General features: G+C 46.3%; 1 protein-coding gene across 4 annotated transcripts in view; it reads right to left on the reverse strand.

Moving 5' to 3' along the window:
- Nucleotides 1-3374: 3374 nt before the first annotated feature.
- The window catches only part of LOC148111566 (maestro heat-like repeat family member 5), a 30785-nt gene continuing 18506 nt past the window's right edge, over nt 3375-15653 (reverse strand). For all 4 annotated transcript variants that reach the window (XM_087880742.1, XM_087880744.1, XM_087880741.1 and 1 more), the window contains exons 14-27: nt 13512-13630; nt 13027-13176; nt 12673-12827; nt 10920-11067; nt 9377-9528; nt 8879-9016; nt 8278-8392; nt 7231-7374; nt 6311-6487; nt 5611-5760; nt 5234-5359; nt 4800-4902; nt 3781-3846; nt 3375-3661 (exon numbers count right to left, since the gene is read on the reverse strand). In XM_087880742.1, the coding sequence (XP_087736868.1) occupies nt 3498-3661; nt 3781-3846; nt 4800-4902; nt 5234-5359; nt 5611-5760; nt 6311-6487; nt 7231-7374; nt 8278-8392; nt 8879-9016; nt 9377-9528; nt 10920-11067; nt 12673-12827; nt 13027-13176; nt 13512-13630 (1907 nt within the window). In that variant the 3' untranslated portion in view covers nt 3375-3497. The remainder of the gene's footprint in view (nt 3662-3780; nt 3847-4799; nt 4903-5233; nt 5360-5610; nt 5761-6310; nt 6488-7230; nt 7375-8277; nt 8393-8878; nt 9017-9376; nt 9529-10919; nt 11068-12672; nt 12828-13026; nt 13177-13511; nt 13631-15653) is intronic.

Genomic DNA, 15653 nt, shown 5'->3' on the forward strand with positions numbered 1-15653 from the left:
CCCCCCCGACTTCCCAGAGCAAATACAGGCTATAGCATTTAACAAACATATAAAAAAAACATAAGCTAACTATCTATAGATTTATCTCCCTTTTACACTTTAACTCCCCTTGTTCCTATCTGAATATAACTATTTAAACCGATTATTGTTTGAAAATAATGAATCCAACTTCATTCTTGTCCGTTCTTCAATAATACGCAAGTCTTCTTTCTTCCAGCATTGCACAATCAGCACCCAATTACAATTAACCATCACATCTCCAACCCTTACATATATTAACCCATTGACAAAGTATTTTAACCAATCTTAAATAAACTATACTGTAAAAACCTTATTTGTACTTTTTACCCCATAAACTCATATTAATTCTTCCTGGGAACATGCCTTACTTAATAACTTTGCATAAACTTATTCATCTTATTCTCTACAAATACACTGCTTATAATCAAATAACATCTTCACTATTTGATATCTATAAAAAATATTGTAAAAGACTTTCCCTCAACCCTTGCACCACTTATATTTTCCTACTCGCTGTGAACAAAACATTCTTTATAAGCTTATATAAATTTTCAGCAAAGCATTCCTTAAAATTAACTTTAGTGTTAATATACTTCAGGACAAAAGTGACAGTTTGGTCAGTAGCCCATAACAATTCAAACGTAAGATTACTTAATATAACTTTTCAAAACAAATCATGTCCCTAAATAAAAGTCTAGTCATTCATTTTCACTACTACTATCCTCCCCAGGCAAAAAGATTGTAATTTTTCCATCTCGATTTTTTCCTGACTTTTTTGCGAATCTTCTTCTTCAGTCTTTTTCCTCCATCTCATCATGTTGAGAAACTGACCGGGACATGTTCAGAAAGTTCAAACAAGGTATGCCGTATATATCGGGAAATTCCAACATTCCAAAATCAAATTCTGATTATTATTTTTTTACAGAACTTGGCTGAGGAAAGACTCGTAAGATTATGCCACCATCTGCTGGAAGAATTTGGAAAGACTTGGCAGAAAGTGGAGAACGAAAAGAAAGGAAACGGAAAGTGGAGAACGAAAAGAAAGGAAAGCCTTGGGGTAAGGTAGTCCTTGACTTACAACAGTTCATTTAGTGACCATTCAAAGTTACAACGGCACGGAAAAAGTGACTTAGGGCTGTTTTCCACAGTATTTCCCAGGGTCACACAATCCAGATCCAGACACTAGGCCACTGATTCAAATTTACGACGGTTGCAGTGTCCCAGGGTGACGTGATCCCCTTTTGCGACCGTCTGACCAGCAAAGCCAATTCAGTTAACAACCTTGTTGCTGATTTAACAACTGCAGAGATTCACCTAACAATGGTGGCAAGAATGGTTCGTAAAATGGGAGAAAACTCACTTAAAAATGTCTCACTTAGCAACAGAAACTCTGGGCTCAATTGTGGTCGTAAGTTGAGGACCAACCATGTTTCAACGGTCATCAGTGTGAAAAAGGGACGTGAAACACTTTCTTCAGTGCTATTGTAGCTTCGAACGGACACTAAATGACCGGTTATAAGTTGAGAACTACCTGTCCTGATATTTCTATGCCTTTTTGGTCTGCCTTTCTCCACTTTGGGGCATCTACCATAATTAGACGCTATTCTTTTCTAAAGAAAAGAAGAATTAGGGGCGACATGATAGCAGTTTCCCAGTATTTGAGGGGCTACCCCAAAGAAGACGGGGTCCAATTATTCTCCAAAGCACCAGAAGGCAGGAGAAGAAACCACGGAAACTCATCAAGGAGAGAAGCAACCTGGAATTGAGGAGAAACTTCTTAACAAAGAAGACAATTAACCAGTGGAACAGCCTGCCACCAGAAGTCGTGGGTGCTTCATCAGTGGAGGCTTTTAAGAGGACAAAGTTATCTTAGATTGTGTAAATTCTCCTGCTTGAGCAGGGGTTCGGTTAGAAGACCTCCAAGGTCAGGGGTGAATCTCCTGGTTCGGACCAGATTGCCCGATCCGGTAGCGATGGCGGCGGGTGGTTGGGAGAACCGGTAGCAAAAATCCCTGCATCCCCCCCCCCCCCCACACACACACACCATGCCCAGCTGACCCGCACGATCATCAGAGGCTTTTTTTTTACTTTTAAAAGCCTTTTTTCTACAACCTTTTCCGCCGAAAAAATGCTTCCGCCAATCCCAGCTGAGTTGCCTGATTGGCAGAGGCTTTTCAAAGCATTTTTTTGCATTTGCAGAAAAAATGCTTTGAAAAGTTAAAAAAACAAAGTTGGCCATGCCCACCCAGTCACATTACCCCCCCAAGCCACGCCCAAAGAACCGGTAGTAACAAATTTTACATTTCACCCCTGTCCAAGGTCCCTTCCAGCTCTATTCTATTCTTCTTCTTCTATTCTCAAAACAATTTCCCCTAGGAGACGCACATGAATATATGATTATGGACAATGTCTGTACTGAGCAACTCCCTTAATCCATTTAAAAGTCATTAAATCGATCACGGACGCAGGATGACCTGGTTTATGACCGGTCCAACTTACAACCTATGAGGCTGGGCTCATTCAGGGCTGAAAGTTGAAAGGACTGCCAGGAACAGATATGAGGAGGGGACCAGTGCTCGGCCACCTTCTGGCTTAACAAACTAAGTTGAGAAACGTCGCATGCTTTCCAAAGGAGATCAGGGCCCATGGGAAGACGCCTTTGGGATCCAGAGGTTTTCCCGAAGGCTTTTATTCAATGCTCCATCTATGTGGATAATAATGAGCATCTTTTTGGAGGACATTAGATCTCCCCCCACGGAGTGTTCAGCTCTCTGCATCTGCCCTACTCTAGGCGTTCCTATTTCTGTTGGAAGACGAGCAAGAGTGGAGATGTTCCAGATATCATCGATGGTTGATGGTTGCTACCACCCTTCTCCAATAGCACCTGTGGCTCTGTGACCTTCTCGTGGAACCTTCTCCTCTCTCTGACATTAAATTGTTCTGTCTATCTCCAGGGCCTGTTTCCACAATCTCCCTGCCAGGTCTTCTTTCTGCGACGTTCCTTCGTGGTCCTTCGCGGTGTAAGAATTATCTTCACGCTTCCTCGCTTTCCCCAAAGACCAGCTGGAAGGCAGGTGCCCAGAGGGTCATGGGTTGCCCCTTCCCCACTTTGGAAGAGCTTTATAGCTCCCGCTGGCTTTAGAAAGTTCAAAGCATCCTTAAGGATCCATTTCACCCTGGGCCCCCCTCTTTTTGAACTATTACCATCTGGCAGACGGTACAGGACAATAAAAACAAGGACAAGTAGGCTGAAAAACAGCTTCTATCCCAGAGCAGTAACTATACAATTCTACGTACAGTGCAATATGAATACAATACGAGGGTTTTTTAATTCAATTGCATACAATGTGAAGGAAGTGTGTTTTTGTTTTATTTTTATAGGGTTTTTAAAAAGTATAATATACAGTGAGGATGGCACTTAATTTCATTCTATGAGGTGCCATGACAATAATGGAAACTATGAAACTGTGAAACTATTATTGCTTGGTCTCGGAGATCCTCCTGATGCCTTTGGAGAGGAGTTGACTACTAACAAGACCCGGCTTGATCAGATGGCCACACTGCCGAAAGATTTCTTGCATTGAGTCAGCTGCAGCCTGAGCCACTGAGGCTTCGGAATCGCCTTGCAGATCCTGGAGACCTGAAACGAATCCAGAAAACAAAGGATTTCCGGGATCAACCGTGAGAACCAGCCCTGATCAGCGACAGAGCTTCTGGAGAAAAACTCCTTGTTTCAAGCGAGGGAACTTTGAAACTCACCCAGGAAAACTTCTTTCATTTGTTTGGAAGTCATCACTTCCGGTTGCATGTATTGCGCGCAGCAGCCTGGGCACGTAAAAAGAAAACGTTGGTGGGGTTAACAGAGACGGCTAAATCGACTGATTCAGGAAAAAAACGCGCAATTCATTGTTTCCACTTGGAAGAGTCGCTTTGGGACTTTACGGGATGGTTCCAGGGATTGGGTCTGTCTAATAATAAGAAGGACGAGGGGTAGCCGTTCTTCCTCTGTTTTTGTCTCCAGGCCTCACTGGAGGCTTTCAAGAAGAGATTAAAGAAGAGATTGGACAGCCACTGGTCTGAAATGGAATCGGGTCTCCTGCTTTAGCAGGGGGTTGGACTAGAAGACCTCTAAGGTCCCTTCCAACTCTATTACTTTATGTTCTAGGACTGTGCAAACAACCATCATCTTGGAAAAAAATCTAAGCAGCCTTGAATCCAGTTAATACTAGAATGGGAGGCCAGCTGGAAATATTTCCAGAGAAAAAGCCACGGCTGTGTGTTTGCCTATACAAGAGAGAGGGATACAGGCCAGGTAGTCCTCAACTTCTAACAGTTCATTTAGTGACCATTCAAAGTTACAATGGCACTGAAAAAAGGAACTTACGACTGCTTTTCACACTTAGAAGTGTTGCCACATCAAGATCAAAATCCGGATGCTTGGCAAACCGACTCGTATTTATGACGCTTACAGTGTCTTGGGGGTCAAAGATCACTTTTTGCGATCTTCGGCTGAGCCAAATCCGGGAGGAAGCCAGATTCACTTAACAACCATGTGGCTAACTTAACAACGGCAGCGATACCCTTAAGAAAGAGGGCAGGAACTGCCTGAGAAACTGTTGCGCGATCGTAGCCGTTCCGGAGAAGCCACACGGTATAAGAGCAGCTTCCAGTCTGATTAAGCGACATGGCTTAATTCTGCATAGATCCTTTTGGTGACAAGGCCGCCCGCCTGTCTTGGGTTGTCCTGCCCTCCTTCCAGAGTTGGCATTGGTGATTACCAATTAAGAGGGCAGCTGCCTCGCGATGGGAAGAGTTCCGGCTCCTCAGGAATCCCAGCATCTGATCCAACATCGCAGGAAGGTTTTGCTTGCATTTATTCATCTGGGGAAAACAAGGCAACAAAGAAGCCAATGAACTATAGAGCTTTTTTTTTTTTTAACCAAGGGGCTGCTTTCTTGGTCAAAGCCAGCTGGGTGACTTTGGGAGTTCTAGTCCCTCCTTAGTCACGATGGCCAGCTGGGTGACTTTGGTGCAGTCCCTCTCGCTCAGGGCAACCCACCTCACAGGGTTGTTGTGAAGAAAAGAAGAAGTATTAGGGATGCCCACCGTCTTGAACTATTTATCAAAATAAGAAAGGCAGGACAAAATAAAGAAATAAACGGTTAGTTTACTCTAATCTGGAAGAAAACAGGCCAGCTTGGCTCCTACTTACAACCACGTAGCAGATGTTGGAGTACATGCTATGAAGACTGGTGTACATTTCATAGTCAAACAAGTTGCTGGGAAAGCCCCCCCAGTTCATAAAGGACACGCAGGAGTCGAGGGTCTTCCTGGAGACCTGGCCGAGGGAGGAAAGAGGGAGATCCTGTCACCTAGTTGGGTCATGAAACAAGTCTTCAAGGAAACAACCAAGTTCAGGGAGCACCAAGGACCCCACAACTTCAGGATTGTCTACAATGTCTTTGCATTCTCCAGAGTGTCCACGTGGTACAACCACGTTGCTCTGAGTGAAGATGGGGGTACAGAGTGGTCTCTGTGAAGGTAGCATGATCAGAGCAGGAGCTCAGCTTAGCCAGCCCTTCAACTCACCTCTTTTGTCCGATCATTTGACAGTTGTATGAGGAGGGGAATAAGGCTGTTCAGGATGTTTTCGGCCATATTACTGTTCCGTAACTCCTTCAGTCCTTTCAGGAGCATGCCAAAAATGGTGATGGAGGTATTCCTCAGTTCGATGTCGTCCTAAGAAGGAAGAGAGACAGGTTAGTCCCTCCAATAGCAGAATAGCCATGCAGAAGTTTCTTGAAGTTTGCAGGAGAACACACAAGTTCAGAGCACACCTATTCCCAGTTCAATGTCCATGGAGATGGTCAATCATCCAGGACATGGTTGCCCCAAAGATGGGGAGCCCAACTCCAGTATGCTGCCTGGAGAGTTCTGGGAGTTGAAGTCCTCACCTCTTAAAGTTGCCAAGGTTGAGAAATCCTGATCTAGACCAGAGTTGTTCAATCTTAGCAGCTCCTTCTGGACTTTCTCCCATCTTTATGGGAGAAAGAGAGAGATAGAGGGAGAGGGAGAATGAAAGGGAGTGCAGGAAGGAGGGAGGGAAGGAGGGAGGAAGGAGGGAGAGAGAGAGAGAGAAAGAGAGAGAGAGAGAGAGGGAGGAAGGGAGTGAGGAGGGAGCGAAAGAGAGGGAGAGAGTGAGTGAGGGAAGAGGGGGAGAGAGGGAGGGAGGGAGGGAGGGAGGGAGAGAGAGGTGGAAAACCAGTTTGTTATGATTTGGTTGACTTACATCATGAAAATGTTTTAGAAGGAGCGGAATGAGGTTGACTGCCTTCACCGCATGGGTTTTGATATCGAGGTTCCTGAGGAGGAAATGCAGGGTCCTTATAGCTTCTTTTGCCAAGGTCTTCTCTTCGTGACAAGCGCAGTTTAGCACTGGCATCAAGAGGGGTTCCAAGATGTTCTTCTGGAGGAAGCAGGGAAAGAAACGAGCAATTAAACGGTCACTGGAGTTCTCTGAGTCTCACAGCGATCATGACAAACGCAAGAGAAGGCCACAGAGCATAGAAGAAGAGGGTTGAAAAGGAACTTGGAGGTCTTCTAGTCCAACCCCCTGCTCAAGCAGGAGACCCTAGACTCTGCTGGACAAATGGTTATCTAAACTCTTCTTGAAAAGCTCCAGTGATGGAGCACCCATAACTTCTGGAGGGAAGTCGTTCCAAGGATGAATTGTTCTCAGGGTCAGGAAATTTCTCCTTAGTTCCAGGTTGTTTCTCTCCTTCATTAGTTCCCATCCGCTGCTTCTCGTTCTGCTTTCAGGGGCTTTGGAGAATGGGTTGACCCCCTCTTCTTTGGGGCAGCCCTTCAAATACTGGAAGACTGCTCTCAGGTCTCCCCTGGTCCTTAACAGGATACCAGAGATGGAAGGGACCTTGGAGGTCTTCGAGTCCAACCCCTGCTCAAGCCAGAACCCCTATACCATTTCAGACAAATGTCCTCCAAGAGGATCTGGCCTCTACTTGCACCTTCAGATCTTCCAGGGTTGCAGCCATCTTTGTAGAAGAGACACCACTCTAGCTGTCCTCTTTCTGCTGGTTGCCTTCTTCTTCTCCTTCTTCTCTCCTTCCCAGCCTTGTAGACTTCCCAGAGAGCGAGGTCACACCTGCTACTACCTTGGAAGCCACTCCCTTCCTGCCCCCCATCTCTTACCTCAAACGGGTGTTGGATGAGGTTCCCCAGTCCTCTAACGCTGAAAGTCTGTATCAGCGGATATGGCTGGGTCATCCATTCCTTCAGCACCTGGAGGATGTCTTGGATGACAAAGAATTGGCAAATTTCCGGGTGAAACAGCAGCTGAAGAAGAAGAGTGGAGATATGGAGCGTTAGCCAAGCCAAGGAAGAGAACTTCCCTGAGAGCCTCGACTAAAGATGCCACTTTCAGCCATTACAGGGAGAGAAAAAGAAAATAAACACAGTCCTCGGTTAGTGACCGCTGAAAGTCACAACGGCACTGACAAAAGAGATACGTCCATTTTTCAGAATTATGAGCATGGTAGCATCCTCATGGTCATGTGATCAAAATTTGGGTACTTGCCGGTCCATATTTGAGTTGAAGATGTGGCCCTTTCATCAACTTAACTGATCCGTTATGGGTGTACATTGTTATAATTTTAAATTGTTTTAATTGGGTTGTTGATTTTAATTTATTGTGATTTGTATTGGATATTGTTTTTGTAAGCCGCCCTCAGTCCCTCGGGAGAATGGCGGCATATAAATATATATATATATGACGGTCGCAGTGTTTCGAGGTTACGTCATCCCTTTTGTGACTGTCTGATAGGTAGTGTAAATGATAGTTGCAAGAATACAAAAAATAATGCAAAAAGTAAAAGGAATTTGGGGTCATTGAGTCTTCCTTCCTCCCTTCCTCCCATCCTCCCTCCCTCAATCTCCTTCCTTCCTCCCTCCCTCCCTCCCTCCCTCCCTCCCTCCCTCCCTCCCTCCCACAACTTCTGGAGGCAAGCCATTCCACTGATTAACAGAATACCAGGAGACCTTGGAGGTCTTCTAGCCCAACCCCCTGGTGAAGGAGGAGACCCTCTACCATGTCAGACAAATGGTTGTCTAGTTTCTTCTTCAAGACCTCCAGTGATGGAGAACCCACAACTTCTAGTTTCTAACCATAAAGTTCTGTTGAACCCTGGGCAACTTTCCTTGAGCTCCAGAAGGTTGGGGTGCATCTCAAGGTCTCCTCACCTCCGAAAAGAAAACCATCCCAATGGTTTTGTGTCTTAAATCGGGGTGGCGCACGTAGGTCTCAGCCTGTCGGAGCATGACCTTCAGCTCATGTTTCGAATAGTTGAACAAGATCCTAAGAGAATAAATATGGAGAGATCAGACAAGATCTGCTGGTTAGGGAGAAGAAAATCACCAAGCTAGAGAAATCATGAGCTGAATGATCGATAAATGAATTACTCAATGAATTACTCCATTTAGAGAATTTCTCACCCTCCCTCTCTCCCTCTCCCCTTCCTCTCTCTCTCACCCTCCCTCTCTCTTTCACCCTCCCTCTCTCTTTCTCCCTCTCCCTCTCCCCTCCCTCTCCTCCCCTCTAATCTTTCCTCTCTCTCACTTTTGCCTTCTGTGTGTCTCTCTCCCTCTTTCTCTCCCTCTTCCTCTCCCTCTTTCTCTCCCTCTTTCTCTCCCTCTCCCCTCTCCCCTCTCCCTCTCCCCTTCCCTCTCTCTCCCCTTTCCCCTATCTCTCTGCCTCCTCTTCTTCCTCCTCTCCCTCTGCCTCCCCTCCCTCTCTCACCCACTGCCCCTCGTAGCCAAGCTCTTTTGACTTTTAATTTCTTACCGGACCAGGTGGAAAATGCCTTCAAACACACTTTCAGGACTCATCAGCATCGCCCAACATTGAACCATATCTAAGTCCTTGAACTCCTCCTGATAGCCGGTGCGCAAGATGAGGTGTTTGACGGCTTTGACTGCGTTGCTAAATGAAACAAAGGCAGAAGAGTTGGTGCCAATCATTCAGCTGATCCCCCTGCACTTCCGACCGTTACAGTATCCCTATGGTCATGTGGTCAGAATTCAGACTCTCGGCAACTGACCCATATTTATGACGGTCGCAGTGTCTCAGAGTCACGCGATCCCCTTTTGGGACCTTCTGACAAGCAAAGTCAACGGGGAAGCCAGATTCACTTAACGACCATGGGACTTAACCAGTGCAATGATTCACTTAACCACTCTGGCAAGAAAGGCTGCAAAATGGGACAAAGTTCACTTAACGACTGTTTCCTGAGCTTTGCAGAAATGGAGAAAGGATCCAGATTGGGCCCAGGAGATTCCTTACCCCAGATGGTAGGTCTGTTCTGACCCGCTCTTGCCTGCTCCCAGCAGAAAATAGATGTGCGTCACGAGCGCCAGGAGCAGGCTGGAGAACTTATGCTGGACAATGGTTGCTGCCTCAGGAAGCGAGAGGAGGAAGGAGAGCGCATTGGTGGCCTAGAAACAGGAGGAGAGGAGAGGCAGCTCGGGCTCATCAGGTTACTTAGATTCATCATCATCATCTATTTCTTCTTTTAACGACCCCCTAATCCCTTGCGGGGTGGAGTCTGGGCAACTGAATGGAGCTGAGGCTTTCCTGGCTGGATGCCCTTCTTGTCGCCAATGCAGAGTTTTGTTCGGCAGATACATTCTCATTGTGCCCAGAGAAAGAAAAAAATCCTCATGTCCATGAAACCTGAGCCAGGAATGTCCATGTCTGAGACACGGAGCAAAAGGTTGCTAGAAGTGGGACTTCTGAAACTCCCATTCTACACCCCCTCCAGACTTTGAGAGGCCAGTGGGGTGTAGATACAGGACAAAAGGGAGACAACGAGTAGCACAAGTGAGACAGAACTGGGGACAAAGAGATCGGTAACCTCACGTTTCTCTGTTTGTCTTCATTCCTAAGTGGGCTCTTGACTCTCCACCTCTTAGGGGTCCTTGGAGGGGCCCTGGGTGCTGTCTGAGCATGTGTTTTTTGGTTGCAGATGTTTCATGACCCAGCTAGGTAACATCATCAGTGCTGGAAGAGTTAGGCTTAGAGGTAGGGTTAGACTGGTTGGGTCGGGAAACATCTGCAAGAAAACCACCAAGCTCAGTAAGCACCAAGGACCCCACAGTTCAAACCTGGACTACAAATCTATTGGTCTTAATTAATTAAATTTCTCCACCGGCCATCTGAGCAATCTGACACTGGGAAGTTTACAACAATGTAATAAAACAATATAACACATAATAAAAATACAGATTAAGAATATTTAAAATAAGATATGACACAAAGTACTCCGTTGGGTGTTTGCCTTTGTTGGTTCCTATCATGTATTTTCTTAAATCGAACTCTTTTTTAGTTATTTCTGTAAGAAATAACGTAAGAAATGAATAAAGGAATCAATTGAATTATGAATGATTGGATGAGTAAAGGAATGAATAAATGAAGGAATGTATGAATAAACGAATAAATCAATGAACGGATACATGAATGAATGGATTAATGAATAGATGAACCGATGGATGGATGGGTGGATAGATGATAGAGCTGGCTGGCTGGCTGGCTGGATGAATGGGTGGATGAATGGATGGATGGATGAATATCAAAGCTGTTCTGGTGAGGAAGCCCACAGATGCCTCTACTTTCAATGGGGCATTTTGGGGGGAAGGGGGGCTTACGTCAAATTTTGCTCCGATTTCAGCCCCCACCAGCTTGCCCTCTGCCTCCCTCCAGCCAGGGCGTGCCTGCTCCTGATGAGGAGACCCCCGAGGGTGACTCTTCTGCTCAGCCCCTTCCCCTTTCCTCAGGCCTGGCCCACCTGCAGATCTCAGGAAAGGAGAGCCACCGGTTGAGGGCTTACCGCAATGGGCATGATGGATTTGCTTGTTCCCCTCCCAATAGCTTCGGTGCTGGGCTCGTGGTCATCAAGCCTTTTGAGGAGGGGCTTCATGATCTTCAGGTTAGCATAGGGGTCTGCAGCCAGCGCCCTCCACAGTTCCCTGGCACTTCTGTGCAGGTGGAAAAATGGATTGGGGAAAAAAATCAGATTCTTTCCCCATTTTCAAAGAGACGGCCATTCCAGATAGATTAACCCCCCCAACGGAAGAAAGGGTTAGAGAACCGATGGCCAAATGAACTGCTTTAAGGCATGGAAAAAGATATAGCTACAGGTAGTTCTCGACTTGCAACCGTTTGTCTAGGAGCCATTCAAAGGAGGGCCTCTGCGCCACCGGAAGTGCCAGAGAACCCAGAACTGGTCAAGGGGGGGGGAGGTTTCTAGGAGCAGTGTGTCTACAGAATTAACCCAAAGGTGCTTTTCACAGAAGGACCGAGTTGGAAGGGACCTTGGAGCAGTGGTGAAATTCAAAAATGTTCCCAACCGGTTCTGTGGGCGTTGGTTGGTGGGCATGTGACCGGGTGGCCGTTTCTTGGTGGTCATATGACCAGGCGGCCGTGGCTTGGTGGTTATGTGTCCGGGTGGGCGTGGCTGCACAACTGATTCACACACAATGCAGAACCTCACTGAATCACAGAGAGCTCAAAAGCAAACGATCACACTTTACACAAAAGTAACACAAAAGCTACACAACTGACTCACATACAATGCAGAAGCAGCTGGACTTTACACAAAATGGCCCCTGCAACAAACAGGAACCTCACAGACAATCAGGCACAGCTGATTTTCTCACAGCTGACTGGTAGTAAAAAAATGCTCAAATTAGAAATTACAAAAAGGTTCCGACATTGCCCGGCACAGCTGATTGTCGTACGTTTTAAAGCATTTTTTTTTACTACCAGTTCGGGCAAACAGTAGCAATTATTACTATCGGTTCGGGCGAACCAGACCAAACCAGAGGATTTCACCCCTGCCTTGGAGGTCTTGTACTCCAAACCGCTTCTCAGGCAGGAAATCTTATCCCATTTCAGACAAATGGCTGTCCAATCTCTTCTTGAAAACCTCCAGTGATGGTGCACCCGCAACTTCTGGAGGCAAGTTGTTCCACTGGTTAATTGTTTGCACTGCTAGGAAAGTTCTGCACATTGTAGGTTGCTTCTCTCTTTGATTCGTCTCCATCCTTTGCTTCTTGTCCTGCCCTCAGGTGGTTTGGAAAATAGGTTGACCCCCTCCTCTTTGTGGCAGCCCCTCAGATATCAGAACACTGCTATCCTGTCCCCCCTCAATCCTTCCTTTCATCGAACTAGAGAGACCCAATTCCTGCAACTCTTCTTCATATGTTTTAGGCTCCGGTTCACTAATCATCTTCGTTGCTCTTCTCTGCACTCTTTCAGAGTCTCTGCATTGTTTCTACAGTGTGGCGACCAAGAAAGTTAAAAAACCAAGGAGGTCCAGCTGCCTTTTGGAAAAGCACCTTTGGGACAATCATGACCTGGATGGTGGAGACAACCAGCCTAGGAAGCTCTCAGAATTCAGATCGACTGCACAGCCAACCAGCGACTGCACTGGCCCTCAACCAACCCAATGCAACCTCCCCCCCAATCAGCACATGACCTGCCCACCCCAAGCTACAGATATTCACCCCTATCGCAAATGGTTGAGAATCTCTGTAGAGTACAAGAAAACAGGAGGCACATCTCCTTGAGGTTCTTCTTACCCATCGCACGCCACCGAGCACTCGAGGAGAATATCCACGACTTTGTTCACCCGTTTGGACGCCAGGTGACACACTGCCTTTAGCGTTTGTTGTTTGGTGGCAGGGTCCAAGATCTTCGGGAGACGTCGGTAGATCTCCTTGAGGATCATGGGCAGCTATGGCAAAAGAGAAATCCAAGGGATGACCAACTTTCTCAACAGCCCTAAGATTACCTGGTGGTCTCCATCCAACCCTAGCCTTCTTAAATCCAGCTGAAGTGTTGTCACCAAGTCAACAAGGTCTCACCCATTCTCATCTTTCTTTTCTACAAAATCTCCTCTATCCCTTTTGCTCCAAACCCTGCCATTTTCTTACCTCCTCCATGTCCATCCCACATTCTTCCAAGAACGAATTGAGCAGGAGTCCCGCAGTGTGTGAAATGTTTTTGTCCAGGTGTGTCAGAGCTGCCAGGGCTTTTAAGATCAGGTCGTTTATTTGAGACGGGCTCAGATGCTCGCCAAAGGCCTATCGGAAAGAAGAAAAGGAGACCATGAAGAGATGCATCAGGGTTTTGACAAGCCAGAGACTTTGACCCGTATCTGGGGACAGCACCCCATGTAGAGAGGCAGGCCGTATTCCATGACATCCACCACGTGATATTAGGATGTGGGTGAAAGAAGCCAACATGGCAGCCGAGATCGCCTGCTCCTAGACATTGTGGGGGATGGATATCCACCCTCCGGCCTTTGGAGCCTGCCGTCCCCACTGTGATATTGACTTTTTTGAGTATCTCCAGGTCAAGAGGAGGAGAAAAAGGAAGGTCAATAAGAAGCCAGGCAAAATGCTGAACGAAAACGTACCGTAGCCATTTTGGAGACGTTATTATAAAATATTGTTGGGCCCGAAAAGGAGAAGTCTTCCCTCAGCCAAGTGACGACCTTCCCCTTCTTGTTTCTAGGTTTCTCATCCATTTCTTTGGCTTTGGAGGGAGGAAAACAAGAGAAGGTCAGATTTTGGCATTCGGAACTTCTGAACATCCTTCGTCTGACGGCCGGTTTAGTCGTTCCAACAGAAGAGAAGATCTGTAGCTCAGGGCTGACCTGAGGGGTCCCTGGTGCTCTCTGGGCTCGGTGGTTTTCTCGTTACCTAGTTGGGTCATGAAACCTTCACAAGAAAACAACAAAGCTCAGAGACACCAGTCCTCCTCCTCCCCCCTCGCTCCCTCTTTCTCTGCCCCCCCCTTTCTCTTATCTCACTGATCAGGAACGAAACAGGTACAATGACCTCTTTAGTGGTCCAATTACAGGCAGTCCTCGACTTGCGGCCACAATTGAGTCCTAAACAAGACAGTTATGAAGCGAGTTTTGCCTCAGGTTGCGATTTTTTTTCTTGCCAACCTGGTTAAGTGAATTGCCGCAGCAGTTAAGTTAGCAACCCGGTTGTTAAGTGAATCCGTCTTCCCCATTGACTTTGTTTGGCAGAAGGTCACAAAAGGGATCACATGACCCTGGGACACTGCGACCATCATAAATCGGAGTCAGTGGCCAAGTGTCCAGATTTTGATCCCGTGAGCATGGGGATGCTGCAACGGTCGTAAGTGTGAAAGACAATCACAAGTCACTTTTTTTCAGTGCCGGTTAAACTTTGAATGGTCACTAAATGAATTGTTGTAAGTCAAGGACTACCTGTAACCCCTTTTCTAGGTTAACACAATAGATGGGACTGTAAATGGAGGGGAAATATAGGGCTACATAAGAGACAAATTACATAAATGAAGGAATGAAGGAATGAACCAACAAACGAATGAACAAACGAATGAATGAATCTAACCGGATTTAACCCAGACTACCTTGGTCTGATGTGCAAATGAAGCATTAGGTTGTGAATTGATTGTGTGCTGCCTGGGGAATTCTGGGCATTGAAATCCACATGGCTTAAAGTTGCCACTGGGTTAAGCTTTTAACTAGCCAAATTTAACCGATCCTTTTCTTTAGGTAAACCATTGATATAAGTGCCTGTCTTTCAACCGATTGTGGACGGCTCCCAATTAAAAATTAGAAGACACGTAAAATGGGGTTGAAACTATAAAATTAACAAATAATGTATTGCAATTATAAACCCTCTTTAGCTCTTTCCTTAACAATGCCCACTCAACCCGTAACTTGGTTAACCCGTTTTCTGGCTCCCTGCAATACATGCAGCCATCCAATGACTAAAAGGTGGCTTTGCAAAACACGCTAAGACCCAATCCATGTGCCAAGACTCACAAGCCCAGGCTGGCTGATGGCAGATGCCTAGCCTAACTCTGTGGTCGGCAAACTGCAGCTCGCGAGCCACATGCGGCTCTTTGGCCCCTTGAGTGTGGCTCTTCCACAAAATACCACCTGCGGGCGCGCACGCACACTGTGATTGAAACTTCGTGGCCCATGCGCAGAAGTCGGTTTTCGGCCTGGGCGAGTCTATTCTGAAGAAGTGGCGTTAGAAGAAGTGGGGGTGTCTTGCGGGCGAGAGACGGGAGACGGGAGACGCGGCGCAGGTGGGCCATGGGATACGCAGCGTGGGAGAGGCGCACGCGATTCATGCACGAGTTGAGTGAGCCAGTCAGTCAGCAATCTCCTTGTGCAGTGGTTAGTGCTAGTCGCATCCGCCAATCACGCGCGGGTGACAAAAGTAACTACTCGGAGCATAAAGTTACCTGTATTTTTCCAACCAGCTGCAAATCCTACAGGTATTTTTGTCATCAATTTAAGAATTGTAATTATTTTGTGTTGGTGGCTTTATTATTATAAAATGAAACATTTTTTTAGGTGCCCTGTTTGACATGGCTACAAAGAAGAAGCAAAGAAAAACGGAAGACGAAAACCATGAATTTAAAGTTGAATGGACCGAGACTTTCGCGTTTGTTCAAAACTTAAATGGCCTTCCGACCTGTCTCATTTGTCAGGAAAAATTGGTGCATAACAAGAAATCAAATTTGGAGAGACACTTTAAAACTAAACACG

Source organism: Pantherophis guttatus, chromosome 18 (assembly GCF_059756535.1).
Source record: "Pantherophis guttatus breed Tessera chromosome 18, ASM5975653v1, whole genome shotgun sequence".
In the NCBI taxonomy this organism is placed as follows: Eukaryota; Metazoa; Chordata; class Lepidosauria; order Squamata; family Colubridae; genus Pantherophis; species Pantherophis guttatus.